Below are 16,969 nucleotides of genomic sequence, written 5' to 3'. Positions count from 1 at the left end.
TATTCAGTCACACTCATCTCCATTTGTCTTCCCATTATACCCTCAATGTTTGTTTTACATTGAAGATAAATTATGTCATGGAGGAGAATAAAATTTCATGCAACTTTTGGCATGGAAGGGGAAGGCCTAAAATCACATTGGTGACATTTAAATCCATAAACCATTCAACCTTTGGTATGGAAGGGGAATGCCAAAAGTCACATTGGTAACATTTAAGTCCATAAACCATCCAACCTTTGGTATGGAGGAGGAAGGTCAAGAGTCACATTTGTGATTAATGCCATAAATCATGCAACCTTTGGTATGGAAGAGGAAAGCCTAAAGTCACATTGGTGCCTATAAATAGTGGCAAAGGAATGAGTGAAATCACACTATAACAACATCAAAAGTTCTCACCAAAAGTTGTAATTTTCGAGTACAAAAATTCTGCCCAATTTCAGAAGATTTTGCTTCTATGAATTTAATGTCAATGTAAATATTAAAGTGATTAATTTTAAATTTTAAATTAAAATAAAATTAATAAATAACTTGATTGAGTTGAGCTTATGATAATGATTTATTAATGACTATATTAAATCAACATAGAATATGACTTAAATAACCTCATGAACATGATAAATTGTAAAACAAATAAAAGGGTAAAATAGTAAGCTCACATTTCAAACTCATATATTTATAATAGTATTAGATATATTAAATCAACATAGAATATGACTTAAATAACCTCATGAACATGATAAATTGTAAAACAAATAAAAGGGTAAAATAGTAAGCTCACATTTCAAACTCATATATTTATAATAGTATTAGATAGATATCATAATACTAATGTAATGACCAAAGTCGATCGAGAGGCAAGAACTCAAAGATGGGGTCGTGGAGGGGAGGAAAACATGGAAAATAGTGTAATTTATGCACTAAATACGAAAGTAATCTCCAACTCATCAACTCTAACTTCACACTCTCAGAATATTTTTTTATTATTTTATATACAAAAACTAATTTATTTTTAATTTCCATCACTAATAAAGAGTAGTACAAACTGAGAAAACTAAACAAAAAACAAGACATACCCTTCATGCATTCCGTGTGTAATGATGGCATAATACCTAATACGATACAAAGGCTGGTTTTGAACCGGAATCAAGAAAACTGGATTCAAAGAAGTACGCCGGTGTTCTCCAGAGTCAGTTGTATAACGAACGACTAAACTCCTTGTTCTGAGGAAAGGGCAGTTCTTCTAGTGTCCGATTCTTGCACAATCCGAAGCAAGAATAGGTTTCGGATTCTTCGTCTTGTATTGCTAGGTAGCCCGAATTCGGACCCTCTGGATATTCTGAAACTAATCCTGGAGCTTTTTCGCAGTTGAGAAAGACATACATTTTTTGTTGGAAAAACTTCAATCTATTGGAGTCTTTAATGCGTTTCTTTTCTTTTCTCAAAGCATAAATGGGTTTTATTTTTATAAATATAAAAGTTGTTGAAGATTGGCTCAAACAAATATGGAATTTGAATGGTTAAACTAATTCATTCGAATGTATGAGTCTGTCATCTTCGTGTCCTTGTAAATCAAACATGACATTTACATTACAGATGTTAGTCTCAAGTAGAGGTGGCAAAAAATACCGACATACTGAAAAATCGTACCGAAAAAAATACCGAAAAAATCGATATACTGAAAATTTCGATAATTTTCGGCATCGGTATCGGTACAGAATTATTTTTTTCGGTATTTCGGTATATATCGAAATACCGAAAATAATTTTTTATTATTATTTTTTTAAAATTTAAGTTCGATATACCTATACCGACAAAATTTTCAGTGTCGGTACGGTATCCGGTATTTACTTTTTTCATATCGAAAATTCGGTATACCTAATGTGCGGTATACCGAATTTCCGGTATCGGTATCGGTACGGAAAATTTCCATACCGATATTTACGGTACGGTATACAGTACCGTAGTTCAGTACGGTATATCGTACCGTACCCACCCTTAGTCTCAAGCTCAAGCGACATTTATCCTTATTTTAGGAGGTTGAATCGAATAAAAACTTGTTCAAAAAATATTGGACGCTGCTTAATGAGAAATAAAGTAAATGTCATAATTTGATAAAATTGATATTATTAAAATAAATATCGTTTTTTATAAGAGTCAATAAAAGCTTAATCCACAAATTGACTCGCTGAACACTTACTATAACAAGTTCAAAGTTCAAATCGTAGTAAAGTCATTTTGATTCATTTGAATTTGGGTTAAGATGCACACAATCAAATTGTGTATAACCGATATACATAAAGCTCAGACACATAACACATGTATCGAAACATTAGTGGGTCGTGACAAAGACCTTTCTATCTCTTGATATGCAACACTTATTTGCTACAAAAATCTCATGCTATTCAGAGGGCAGAGGTTAATAGACGGGTCTGCTGCTATCTCATTTACTCGCTTCACAAATTCCGTAATAGTCAATAATATTAGTGCACTAATCAGTGTTTTGGTGAAGTCAAACCAAGAATCAGTGCAATCCAATAATTCATTCCAATGGTTGGTTTATAATAAATTAATAATATAAAACTAAAGAATCGCAAAATACTATAAATTTTAAAAATTAAGAAAACTATCCTATTTCAATATTTATTTTTTCACAAGCAAATACAAATTTTTAAAAGTGAACAAATAAATTCTTTCAATAATTTTAAAACGTTCTACAAACATTTACTGAATTCCAAAATATAATTTACTTGAATATATTATTATTATTATTGTTGTTGTTGGTGTTATTATTGTTATTATTATTTTACCATAGTGTGGGCATATTATTTTCATATTTCGTCGATATGTTTACGGTTATAATTTTTTGTTTTCATATTAAACATATTTCTATTAGTTATGAGTTTTGTAGTGAATTAAATAAAAGTTACATTGTATAAATAGTTATCATTAATACAAATTAATCCGATAGAATATTTCTTTATAGAAAAGGAATTTGGCTTGGGCGTTAGCAAATGATTTCCAACAATTATTTCTAATTCAAAATGAACAATTAATTCTTTTCCGTAAATCTTGATTTTTTTTTTTAAACTTTAGAAATAATTACTAAAAGCCGAACAGTTCCATAAATATATCGAAAAGTTCTATAAATTCCATAAATATATCGAAAAGTTCTATAAATTCCTAGAGGCATGATGTCATAGAAAAATTTCCATGACCAATCGGGTAAATATGCAATCGCAATTCAAAACAAGCACACAACAATCTCTGATAATACCTGAAAATATACTTTATAGAAAGAAAGGAGGCACTGCAAAANGTTATTATTATTTTACCATAGTGTGGGCATATTATTTTCATATTTCGTCGATATGTTTACGATTATAATTTTTTGTTTTCATATTAATGATGGTATAAAGAAATAAAAATATAATTATTATGAAAAAACATAAATAGAGAATAAAGCAAAAATTTGTTTCGCATAGCACGAGGGAAGCATATTTATAATAACACAAACAAATGTTACCATGATTTCCTAGGAATCAGTTTTTTCGAGATTGAAAATTACGAATAGAAATGTTTATTATCGACCTATTCATTCTTAAATTACCGTACATAATACTATCAACATTAATATTATATAGACATTTGAATACACGATTGAGATATTATGGTAACATCTCATCAACCCCCGTAGGTACATGTAATAACATCCACCTGAAAAATGAAATAAGAATGGCGATTTTGTGAAATCCTCGTAAAATTATAAATTATATACAAAACTTTTCCGAAATATATAAAGAATGTTTTACGCTAGCATCGCATGTTTAAGAACCGAGTGTGGTGCTTTTATATATTTATTTAGATGAAATGAGTGAGATGCTAAGAAGAAGAAACACATTGTAATCAATCGACCTATAAAATAAGCCAGTTTACAACACACAAATAAGACATTTCCCATGTATCAAATCTGGAGGAATGCACCGTACAAACTTAAAATAAGAATATACAAACCTGATCATAGCCAAAAATTGGAGCTGGTGAGTTAGAAACTGTGAGAAGATGAATTTAATATCTGCAAATAAGAAGGGGCACATAAAAATCAAGTTGAGCAGTATCGCGAGAAAGTAGCATGAAGGTGTAGCCAAAAACAACACAAATAGTTCAGGTTAGACCCAGTAATTTCAATGAGGGAACCAAATCTTTATTTTTTAACCTGAAGAGTACAGAAGAGCGTGCTTGGGAGAGAGTTGATATCAAAGCTCAAGCTTCTTTCCTTGTTATCCTGGAATGTGTTGAACATACATAATGGCATTTAGTTCTTTTAACAAATGTGATAGTAAAAAAAATATGTTGAAATTTTCAACAGTAGAGAAACTGATGAGCACTAATCTCGAGAAGTAAAAAATCTACTACCGATCTCATATAAGTCAAGCGTGAGGAGTTCACAAACAGAACGAGAAATTAAGTATTGGTAGCTTGTTATTTAGAAGAAACATGATGTTATCAGGTACGTTCAGACGTAAAGAGAGAAATAGCAAAACTCTCAACACGTCCAGGTTGAAGAATTCCTGGACAAAATGGTATACTTTACCTGAAACAATAAATTCCCAAGGCTGTTGTTATTTCATGAATGACTGAAGTGGCAAAGTGTAGATAGAGAACCCCTGTACAAAGCATAGAAAATTTAAGGTCTCGTGCATGATGGATGTGGACCACATATGAAAGGTAAAGGACATAGTGTCAACAATTGATTCAGTATATTAGATGAATCATCTTGGATTCTATTAGAAGATTGTGAATAGCATGAAAACTCGTATATGCGAAAAATATTAAACCTGTGTATGCACAGAAACCAAGAAGAACCCACAACTCGTCTACCAAAGGAACTCTGCTACAATATAAAGATTTCGTCAGTGCAAATTTATTTAAAGCGAATATTCCATATATTCCATTTCAGAAAAAGAGATACAAATAGTGCAAGTAATTGGCTGAAAAAAAAAATAACAATAACGTATGTCATCGGCTGAATAAAATCACCACACACCCGTCATTTAGCATCGCAGTGAGAGCATTTGCAATGGCCAATGGCAGATAAAACAAAGACTGCAGAAAATAAACAATTAAGTGAGGCTCACAAAGAAATGTGGCTCTGGCAAGGCAGATTGGCGACCATTTACTGAAACAAAGACAGCTTTAATTTCACGGTCAAATGAAAATGTGAAGCCAATCCACGATCAAATACATGGAAGGAATCCATTAAAAATATGCGAGACATAACAACATATGAAGTATTGGTGCAAGCAAGTAAATTGCAATTCTGTGCAATTTTTGCAAACATCGTCATCAAAATACAATCAACCTACTTAGCTCACATTTTGATCATTCATTAGATAGGGAAAGTTCGGACCAGTGAATAAAGACCGATGATTGATGTGATACTCCATTTCCCATAAAAAAGTGGGAAACAGTTTCCTGAAACTGATATATACTACTCCAGCAATATGGGTTATCACGAATAAGAATAGATCATACCCCATTTCCCATAAAAATGCGGGAAAGGTGAGCAGTTTTCTAAAACTGCAATATTCTACTCTAGCAACATGGGTTAATACGAATAAGAAATAGATGCTAGCGGAAAATATCATGCATAATGTCGCTAGGAGGCTCAACAGAATGACATCAGATGTGCAGATTGCAGTTGTAATACACAATTATATGTTGGTGTGACAGAGGTGTAAATAGTTTTATTAGACTATTACAATTAATTCTTCCAGCAACTTTTGATAATTTTCGTAAAACAAGGATGGAGGCAAAGTATTAGTTAGCAGGCCAATAGTTCAAAGTCCCTCTTGTGCGGGCTCAAGAGCCACAAGAGTGAGAATTGAGGTACATAATACTCAGATAACGCTTCCACTCAGTGCAAAAACTGCAATGTAACTAAAATGAGTTCATACCATGCACATGTGGGTTTTCAAGCCCTTGGGTTCGTCACATAGGTGAGCAAGAATCATCCTTCCCTGCAAAACAATGTTTCAGTAATCAGTAGCAGAAGCTTCTTAAAGTACAAGATTGTAAGCTTTAATTGAGAATCTCACAAGCCAATATAATCACTTGGACATGAAATCAATAACATGTAATCTGACCAAGCACACATAACAACGGAGCCAACATTTAGGTGGAATGATTAGGTGGATTTGGATTTCAAATCCTCAATACAAATGCATTTTAATTGTTTAAGTAACTCTAAAATCCATGGACTTCAAAATTTTTCGAGCCAAACCAAGATATTCAAATATCCAATTATGGGAGTAATTTTAAACCCACTACTTGATCCCAAAGCAAACTTAAAAAACACTAATTTCAACCAGTATTATGACATATTTTCCAAAACAAAAAAACATAAGCAATAAAATCATGTGGTTTCCAAAACTGCATCAACATCAATAACATCTTACCACAAGAAACCCAAACGCAAGCCCAGTTCCCACCACAACTAGATGTGGATAGTTTCCCATTAAATCAATAGGAGATATATAGTCCCTGAAGGGTCATAATCAATAATAGCACATAAAAAAATCTAAAAGCAAAGTGAATGATAAAGATCAAGACATACCACACAAGAACCCCACCTAACAGCAGACCAAAAGGATAAAGCTGTGAAAATAAGAGAAAATAGATTCAAAAAAGGAACAAAATTGAAGGTCAGATATTATACATGTCAAACATATATACCATTGCCAGAGCTAGAAACATATTTCCTTTTCTTGCCTGGACAACGCGATGAACATTGTACACACTGCACAGAACTTTAAAATTAAAAACACATTGAAGCATAATGAGTAAGAGTATCAAAGTTGGTGCAGCTGCTAGAGAATCAACAACTTCAAAATTAAATTTGAAGTGAACACTAATACGAAATCAGTAACATGTAAACTCATTTTAAAGCTAGACCTCACTACGAACGTGAAACCTATGACCTCTAAGAAACATATAGGACGGTGAATCAATTCTAATGACACTTCTCGAGTTCCTGATAGTATGCATAATGAAAATTTGTACAGCAAACTAAGGTTTATACCATCTAACAGTTCCATGCAGTGAAGCAGAAAACCTAATTGTTTGTGGTCAGCTTATAATGATTCAAAGAATTGGTAAATAACTTCTTCCAAAGGAAAGTCCAAATTGATTGTACTCACTTGAATGCAATTGTTGGTATAACAGCAAACATTATCATGAAGGACAGAACAACCTTGAACATTGTGATTTCTGAAAGAAAAACAAGAAAGCAAATCATAAAAAGCCAACCCAGAACATAATATAGAAATAATAAACAAAAGGGGTACAAAGCCTGAAAAAGACTGGTATCGTCGTAGGATAAAACAAAATATAGAACCTGATGCAATGCTACAATAACATGGAAATCACTTCAATCTTCGTAGTTGTGTTAACAGAACCAACACTAAATCGTTCCTTTGTCATTGATTTTACAAGACTCACCATTAATAAATGGAACCCAACTCAAAAAAGGCATAGATTTTCCTAGCTCTTGAGCCCACCACTCAGCACCTGAAAAAATAACAAATGAAACTCAAAACTCATAGTCTCACTGCAGATTTATGCATGAAAACATATACAAACAACAAAAGTAAAAAACAAAGGCTCTTGTGTGGGGCCCCGGGTCCCATATCTAATACTAATAATTATAATTGTAACAAACCAAATGATCGAATAAAATACATAATTTGTGGTTCACAAATCCACATAAACATCGTCAAAATAATTTAATTGTCTCAAATGTTTGAAATATAATTTTCAACATGCCAAAATAAAAAAAATCCCAACATCATAAAATAGCTCCTAAGACCCGAGAATCCCACTCTAACTCGTATCTCCTCGCCTTGAGCTGGACTCTGGCATCCCAAGCCTCGCCTCACCTACCGTCAAGCACATGAAAACAAGAGGTACCGGACATGCCGGTGAGTATAAACCCAGTATGATACAATCAATAACATATGAGAATTAAAGTGACAAATATTTCATATTAAATTCATAAAGATGCAATATAATGCAATGCATGATCAGAAGCTGTGGGCTATCAATAAATCTCAAGATCAAGTGAATCATCTGGTCATAGGGTACCCAAGGAAAGAGAATCCCCCAGCAACATCCACCGACTCATCCGCTCGAGGTGGGGTGCTGTGTTCTACAATCCCAGGACTATGGTGCGCATATAGAGAGTGTTCAGGCCATAGCAGCGACCTCCGCATACACTATGCCAACTCAACTATAGCCCCATACGTCCAACAAATCAATAAATCAAGGCGACCTCCGCCATATCAAATCTGAATCAACAAGTGGCTCAATATGCAATGTAATGATGCAAATCAATATCATCATTTCGATATTATAATAAACTCATCTCAAGGCCACAATCATCATCAAATCACAAGTAATTCATCGAGCCATAGAATTTTCAATTTAAAATAAAAATGATACTTTTACCTCGTATGTTACCGACCGTAACATACCTTTCAAATATTACCAAAAGAAGATCGAAATGTGTAGGTGAGAAGTCTTGAACCTTTGAATTCTACTATAACTCAAGAACTTTGATCATCTATCAAAACAGAGTAGTTTCTGTTCAAAATTCATAATTAATTCAATACTGCTTCGAATCAAGATCCGTAAATTTCTTAACCGCAATATGCCATAAAAACATTTATTGAATCATTTTATCAAACACATGACATGCGTGCTAAAGAGTTAACTCCTTTACTTTGTCATTGGCTTCAATTCCATTTTAAACTTCAAACCAACACAATTTCAACATCTCCAACATCTCAATATCTCAAATATCAACTCAAATATCAATTCTAAACTTCAACCCATTTCCAAACTTGAATAAAATATAACATACTTACACCATCTTGAAGATCTTGAAGAGAGGATCACAAATCTAACTTCATTTCATAATTTCCTTGAACAATTCTCCCATAGATTGAAGAAGAAATGTAAAAAATGGAAGGAATGAGGGTTTCGTTGGAAGAGAAAGAAGAAAAATGAGGAAAATCATGATACCATTCGATTTTTATGCCTTCCCAACACCAAAACACGTTTTTTGTACAAGTGCTGGGCGCCATGGCGCGTGTTTTGGCGCAGCCGCGCGCCCCTTGCTGCCCAAACACCAAAATTTCAGCAACCGGCGCGCTAGGCGCCGGATCCTGCGCGATGGCGCGCGGAATTCTGCCCAAAACGTATTTTTAACTTCAGAATTTGCGAAAGTGGTAAACCACAAAGTTGTAGCCCTATGTCTTGGCTTGCATCTCCAATTGGCCTCATGTCATTTGGAGGTCTGAGTAAAAAGTTATGCTCAATCTCCCAACATGTGTCATTGTAGGAACGACGATACGCACGACACACTTCGGGGCGCTTTTGGCTCGTCTTCCCTAATGATTTGACCAAAACTCAAAATAAGAAAGTTATAGACTTATGTCTTATCTTTCTAATAAAAGTGGCCTCACATCAATTGGATCAATATACAAACCATTATGCTAAAAACCACAACTACTGCCACATTTTTCATACCGTTTCTGCACTTCCACTACCTATTTAGCTCAAATTCAACCTTTGATTCTACCCATCCATTATCTATTTCATTCTATAACATTCATTACCATTCATACCATAACGTAAAGCCATAAACCATCACAACTACTGCCACAATTTTATTTTTTTCAAAATTCGGGCATTACATCTTGATAGAGAAGTAAAGTGCTAGAAGCAATACCTACTATAGCTGTGAAGAAATGGACCATATATATCAACATAAGACCTTCAGTTGGTCCATTTACAACCGGAAGAATGAGAGTATTGGTGAAAAAGCTGCAAAACAAAAGGAAGCAAAACTAATAAATTAGCAAAAGAGCAAGTAATTGCAATATGGGAATTGCTTAACAGTAAGAAGAATACAAAAATATTCCACCAAATATCCAGAAGGCTAAAATTAACTACTAAAAAACAGAGCGCAGGGAAAAAAAGATACTTTCCCCATTTGGACTACAACCACCTTTTCACGAGGAAACGAGAGAGGAAGAGAGAGAGAGAGAGAGAGATTATTAAAATCAAATTTCAGATCCATACGACATAACTCAAACACATCCACAATAGACAGTAACAATAATGTTTTCAGCTCCTGTAAAGAACCAGCAACATGAATGAGCCAATTTACTTACTGTTCCCACGTAGCACAGTAAAAAGGGACCGCTGATATAACCCAGAACCAGAAAGCATTCCGTCCACACATAGCAGTGCTTCCAAACGCCAAGGATTCAAACTGGAAAAAGTTTATATTTAAATTTCAAGAATCACTACAGCAACATCTAGAGAAAAGAGTGACTCAAAGTTCAAAGACATACCGCACACGCAAGAGCATCACATCCTGGGATTTGGTAAAGTACAGAAATTAGTTAAAAAATTTAGCAAACAATAAGTGAATAAAAATTTGGAAATGCCATGGAGACGACAAGCAACAATGAACAGAATGAAAGGTTCACCATGATCAAAAAGTTCCCCCAATGGACTAGAAGAATTTGTTCTTCTTGCTTGCTTCCCATCAACAGCATCAAAAGTCTAGCATATATTTTTCAAAATCAAAGAAATAATATGAGAAGAGAGTGGGAAAAAGAGATGATGGAAAAAACTGTAAAATTTGGGAGATGAAAAGAAGATTTAACAAAATTGAAATTGTCGTAATAGTAACTGAAAATCTTAACAAATGACTACATCCAATGTTGTAAATGGCGGGAGGCGGTGGCGGGGTGGTCCTAGGCAGTTGAATTTTTTAAGTACTTTTTTATAGATGATCATATATAATCACAAATAGTCGTCATTTTTTATGTAAGATGTGTAATTAAATAATGTTTAAACATAAAGAAGTTTCATACAATATAATATCATCTAAATAATATGCAAATAAATATATAAACTCCTCATCGGATGCTTTAGAACATGCTTCAACTTGTTCTACAATACCCGCAATATGATATTTCATCCTATAAACTCTTCCTTTACTAAGTCTCTTACACAACTTGCATGTGATTCAATCCCTTTTCTCTTTATTAAACAACACCTCATAATCCCAAACAATATCATTAGACTTTGACTTGAATTCCAACTCCGGTTGTTTATCTTTTTCCGCAATTAATCTTCAAAAATAAATCAATAATAATAGGAAAAAAATAAATTTGTTTTTTTAAATAAAAAAATCTGAAATGTTATAAAAAAATATGTTAAATAATGAATATACAATGCCTAACCTAAAGCTTCTTGCTGCTAGCGGCGGCGGCGGAAAGTTTGTGTGGTAGGTTTGGTGGTTGATAGTGAGAACCAAAAGTTATAAAAAAAAAAAAAAAAAAAAAAAGTGGGGTGTGATTTAAATAACTAGGATTTTGAGTTTTACAATTAGTTGACTTTGACTAGGTTTTTAAAATTTATTACTATAACTTAAAAATGTTGACTGTCTCACGTGGACCGCCTACTCGCCGCCTTCACCCGTCCGACCGTCTGCCCACTGCCCTCGACCGCCTGCCCACTGCCGTATAGCTTGAACCGCCTAAAACAGCATTCTCATGCGTAGGCAGGGCGGTCGAGAGGCGCCTTTAGAACACTGACTACATCATTTCAAACGTTATGACATATTAAAGTAAACCCCTTTCGTTATTTGGACCAACACAAAAATCCAACTAAGTGAATGGTGAACATAATGCAAACCAGATTCCCCCATACCCCCACACCCAAAAAACAAAATAAAGAAGAAAAAACATCATACAAGTAAAAAACTGCACAAAAAAATGAAACAAACCCCCATGTTGTGTACATTATTACGTTCAGACTCCAAGATATTTCAAAAATAGAAGACACTATGAGTCTACAACTCCAAACATATCCTGAACGCTGCTAGAAACACGAGCATACTTGATATAAGAAGAGCAGCAAACCATGGCCAAAATGAACCCATCTTGGCGGAGGTGAATCCAATTGAGGTGAATATAACTGCAGCAGATATTTTTAGAATGAGGTCACACGATTAAGTAACACCCCAAGGAAATTATATTAATAAACAAAAAAATAGACTTGTGTATTAAAGATGGACAAAGGCATGAAGGAACCAGTGTTGTACGCCTCGGCTGGCTAGGCGGTTGACTTTTTTTTAAGCATTTTTTACGGGTAATCATATATAATTATGCAATATAATCACAAATAGTCATCACTTTTTATGTAAGATGTTTAATTAAATAATTTTTAAGCATAAAGAATCTTCATGCGATATAATACAATTTAGACAAGGTGCAAATAAATATATACATGCAAATTAACAAGAAAATCAATAAAGTTGGAACAAAAAATAAAAACAAAAGAAAGCAAATTTGTTAACTTTGACTAGATTTTTAAAATTAATTAACTTCGACTATGTTTTTAAAATTAATTGAGTTGACAAGAATTTTAAAAATGTTGACCACCTCAGCCGTCAGATAGCTTAGGTCCGCCTAAAGAGGCCGTCTGATGCAAAGGAGGGGCAGTCGAGGGCCGCCTATCAACGAGGCGACCGCCTCGACCGCTATTTAGAACACTGAAAGGAAAAAAATATTGTGAACTACTCAATTGAAGAATTACAATGAAATCTCTAAAGGAGGCACTGATGAGATTGATGGACAGAATGTGTGCCCTTTAAAAGCACTATATTCTTACTGAACATAAGGCTTATGGACATTGCTACACACTAAATATAGTCTTAACTATTAATACTGTAAATACAAATCCATACAACCAGCCATCCTTGTTATCAAACCAACTTCTAAAGAGCATCACATCCTTTTCTCTTTTCCAATGCCACTACACATAGACATAGAGTATTTACAGTTGCATGTTGTCAAACATTATCACAGAAAAGATTTATAAGAAATGTAACTCCGCTACTAACTTGCTTATTCGTTTGGATAAAAGAAAACCAAAAGCTTATAAAATTAAAAGCTAAGTTTTTGCTATGGAAAATCACTTAACAATTGGAGGGGGGGAGGGGGAGAGAGAGAGAGAGAGAGAGAGAGAGAGGGCTTACATATCCAAGCAATGCAGATGTCAACAAAAACATGAATCCTGTAAGTGTGATCTGATGAAAAAAACATTTAAACCCATCACAAATGATAAAAGATGCCGTAACCAATTCTACCCAAAGACAAAATCGAGTTCACGGAACATTTACCATATTAGGTCTGAAAGTATCCAGCCCAGACACAAAAGAAAAGTTTATTAGTCACCATAAAAGATCGATAAAAAAATCGTTACTAGATATCAGAATATAAATGAATTCATAATGCATACTGCATACACAACTCCACAAGCGCTGCTACCTAAATAACTAGAACAGTATATAGCTGAGCACTCAAAAGAATGAACTGAGGTAGAAGGACAAAAACAATCTGCAGAAAAGATTGGGATGCAACAGTGAAAGAAAAAAAAATCAGAAATTGACACCCAGATGCAAAACAAGCAAACTTTGAAAACTTTTGGTATATTTGGTCAACAAATACATAAATTCCCAGCAGAGAATTATCCTTTCCAAATTGCATCATTGCACAGACCTGAGACCACAAAAGAAAGCCCTCAAACACGAGAGACTGATTGCTCCATGGAGTTTCTGAAAATTCTCGAACGATTGATGTCCTAATATACAGTCTCATTATGATTAGAAATTAAACCTCTTTCTTTTGTCTGTCATTTCAAACTTTTCTTCTGGGTGACCAGCCCCTCGGTACACTGAGACACTACTTCAAAGATTTAATGCACTTCTTTCCGAATCACAACAAAATACATATATAATTTTTGCTGTTAAAGGAGAGAGCAAGCTTATTTTTCAAATAGATCGCATAATCCAAAAACTGACATTTGTAGGTGATACCACTCATTTGAGTGGAACAAAGAATTCATAGATTAAAAAGCAGTCAGCCTTGACTAAGGGATAACCTACACCTCTGCGGCCATCCCTTGCTGAGTTTTTCTGCTCATAAGGCTTGCAACCATATTTTTCTAGCTGTAGTAGTCAAAAACCATTTCGGAGTACTTGTCGAAAGTTGTAACCTCGACTTGAAACATCCTCTGTAATATGTATAATCTGTACATGGAATTAAAGTCTTTCCACTCACATCATCGCCAGGAACTTTAGGAGGAGCAAAATTTTCTGTTGCTGCTACCACTCAAAGGGCGGATCCAATAATCAATAGTCCTCTACTTAAATATAGCATTAATTGTAAGATTCCAAGCTCCAACTATTTAAACTCGGCATTTTTTAAGGATATCATCAAGCTTTTGTGCTCGTACAACTGTCTTAGAAAACCCATCAAGAATAGAACCAGTCTAATAGGATTCTTTAATGTGTCAACCATGATTCCAACAACCATATATCATAAACAAGTTTTCCCTTTTTCTTTGCCTCTCTGGGCCTCAATCCTGAGTGACTCTTGGCAGAACCAGCAACTGTCAGCATATCCAGTAGCCAGATGAGATTAGCAACATTGATATTTAATTGTCAGATGCTTTCCATAAAGCCAGTAACAGGATTGCACAAGGTACATTCATACTCTGAGTACCTTCAGCCAGCCCAGGCAGACCGATGAGGATGAGGGAAAGCAGGAGATCTTCCAGACACTTAATTATACATAATTTTTACAAAGTCACATTTATTGATTGCTAACATCGTCAATTTTTTACGGTTGTTAATCTTATAGAGATAACTCACTAGACAAAAGATAAAAGTTATCCCATTTGATCTTACTATTTTGCATGCCCTTCCCTTCGTAATTTGATAATTTCATGCAGAAGCAAATAATTCGCAACCCTTTAAGCATCATAACAAGTTAGTATATTTTTGTCTCTCGAAAGTATAAACACAATTCAAACATAATATGCGCGCACAAAAACATCAAGAGGACTTCAAAAACACAAAAATAAACAGCAAAGTTGAAAAAACAAACAAACAAACCCAAAGTGAGAAAAAGAAAAAAGAACAAAAAAACTTACGGCATCCAAAGAGGAAAGAAAGTAACGCAACGAGTCCAGAAGGGCTGCAAAACATATTTGGCCAAGTACGAGTGATCCACCCCACTGTATTTGTATCTATGCAGTGCCGCAACTCCATGTGCTCCTATGTATCCCATCCCAATTACTCCAAAACCACACCTTCAACAAATAATAATCCCACAAATCTCCAACCAAACACAACCTGCACCAAAAATACAACTTCGCAACGCTCAAATCGAAAATGAATTTCAAGCAGATGGATAAGAAATTCGAAGACAGTCACAGATCGAATCAAGAATCTCGGAAAATGCATACAGATTCGTAAAAGGGAAGAAGGGATTTCACCTCCGTGTACGTAGAGATCGATCCAAAAGTGGGAGGAAAACGGAATCTCACCAACGGCGTATCGAGCATAGTATGGGACATCGAGAGGACATTGGAAAGTGAAAAGGAAGTGTTTATAATACTCATAAATTTTCCATTTTAAGTGATAGGATGTTAATTGCGCCACGTTTAGCTTCTTATTATATTTAATGAAAAATCTCTATTTATTTCCATATTTATTAAAACAAAATGATTTTTAAAAATCGATATGTTTAAAATATTATCTATTTTATTTTAGGTAATTATTATTATTAGTGATCTTTGACATCTATATATTTTTTCACATTATGCATTTTCAGAGAGTTTAAAAAAGCCCTTGATTAAACATTAAAAACATAGTTTAAATAAAATATTTATACAAACATATAACATGTGTATCAAAATATTAATTTAAATAAGAATATGTTTTTTTTGAGACGGTCTCACGTATCTTTATTCGTGAGACGGATTAACTATGTCCATATTTACGATAAAAAATAAAAAATTTGACATAAATAAAAATATTTTTTCATAATTGACTTCAATAAAATATTTATCATAAAATTAACATGTAACATGGTTTCATAAAAATTTTGTGTTTAAATAATATACTAACGATAATATGATTTTCAAAAATAATAAATTGTGAAGAGACTTAATAGATGGACCCTACATATAATTTATGGAAATGGTCAATTAATCAGAGATTATTTAATACTTTTGACTTGTGGTCGAGACTGCAACATGGACTTATACCTACCTAGTATACAAAAAAAAAAAATTTTGTCGGGGATTAATTTCTTAATTTTCGTAATCAAATGATAATTAATTTTATTTGGTAACATACACTAATATATTAGATTGTTACGACCATTTCATCTTAAAAATAATAATTATAAAATCATAAAGATCATATTTTTTCCCTAGATAACTCGAAGGTGAGTTTATGCTATAAGAAGGGTTTTGTTTTAGGTATATTTACATAAAATGATTAATCGATCATCTTATTGTAAAATAAAAAAATATTGATGGATTCCACATTTATTGTTTTAAAGTTAGATAATCGACTGATCATCTTATACAAAACAAAACCACAAGATTAAATCTGTCGGTGTAACATAAACTCGCTCGCGCAAGAACCATCTTATGATCTTAAGCCATATCGAGCTAGAAAAATCGCCCATAACTTTTTTAGAAAATTGACTGGGAAATTGTTTTGTCATACATAAATTATATAATTTTGAACACGACCCACTTTAATGATTCGAAAAATAATATAGCGTATTTATCGTGTTTGAAACTAGTAGCTACCAAGTTCCCAAGTATGAAGAAGTGTTTATGGTAAACAATGTGTGTTAATTTAGTTTTTCTTTATTTTACGACTATCGATATGTGCTTAAATATTGTTCACATAATCTTTGGTAAAGAAATTATAATCAAAATTATTTTTATTCTATAAATTGTATTAATTTAATTGGTAAAAAATAGTAACTTTTTTTAAGACAAAAACTTGTGTCAGACGATCGCACGGGTC

General features: G+C 33.5%; 1 protein-coding gene across 3 annotated transcripts; it reads right to left on the bottom strand.

Moving 5' to 3' along the window:
- Window positions 1-3,876: 3,876 nt before the first annotated feature.
- LOC140979718 (choline/ethanolaminephosphotransferase 1-like) lies at window positions 3,877-15,254 on the bottom strand. 3 transcript variants are annotated; one of them, XM_073445266.1, is made up of 19 exons: window positions 15,073-15,209; window positions 13,259-13,268; window positions 13,115-13,165; window positions 11,974-12,051; window positions 10,554-10,629; window positions 10,416-10,438; window positions 10,233-10,333; window positions 9,788-9,882; window positions 7,498-7,566; window positions 7,197-7,266; window positions 6,733-6,796; window positions 6,614-6,654; window positions 6,456-6,540; window positions 5,955-6,017; window positions 5,045-5,103; window positions 4,836-4,891; window positions 4,592-4,664; window positions 4,214-4,282; window positions 3,877-4,072 (listed from the first exon to the last, which is right to left on the bottom strand). In XM_073445266.1, the coding sequence occupies exons 1-18, from the start codon at window positions 15,207-15,209 to the stop codon at window positions 4,261-4,263; spliced, it is 1,173 nt and encodes a 390-aa protein (XP_073301367.1). In that variant the 3' UTR covers window positions 3,877-4,072; window positions 4,214-4,260. The 3 variants fall into 3 exon arrangements, with proteins under 3 accessions (XP_073301367.1, XP_073301369.1, XP_073301368.1); XM_073445267.1 differs by having other exon boundaries at window positions 3,879-4,072; window positions 4,836-4,888; XM_073445268.1 differs by lacking the exon at window positions 13,259-13,268 and having other exon boundaries at window positions 15,073-15,254.
- Window positions 15,255-16,969: the final 1,715 nt, after the last annotated feature.

Source organism: Primulina huaijiensis, chromosome 6 (genome assembly GCF_012295235.1).
Source record: "Primulina huaijiensis isolate GDHJ02 chromosome 6, ASM1229523v2, whole genome shotgun sequence".
Taxonomy (NCBI): Eukaryota; Viridiplantae; Streptophyta; class Magnoliopsida; order Lamiales; family Gesneriaceae; genus Primulina; species Primulina huaijiensis.
The sequence above is the reverse complement of the archived record's forward strand: the minus strand, read 5'-3'. Positions and strand labels throughout refer to the sequence as shown.

Coding starts and splice junctions, on each gene's coding strand:
- LOC140979718 (XM_073445266.1), bottom strand. CDS start 15,209: ATGGGATACATAGGAGCACATGGAGTTGCGGCACTGCATAGATACAAA. Junction 6,655..6,732: donor TGTTTCTAGCTCTGGCAATG/GTATATATGTTT, acceptor TTATTTTCACAG/CTTTATCCTTTTGGTCTGCT. Junction 6,541..6,613: donor TTAGGTGGGGTTCTTGTGTG/GTATGTCTTGAT, acceptor ATGACCCTTCAG/GGACTATATATCTCCTATTG.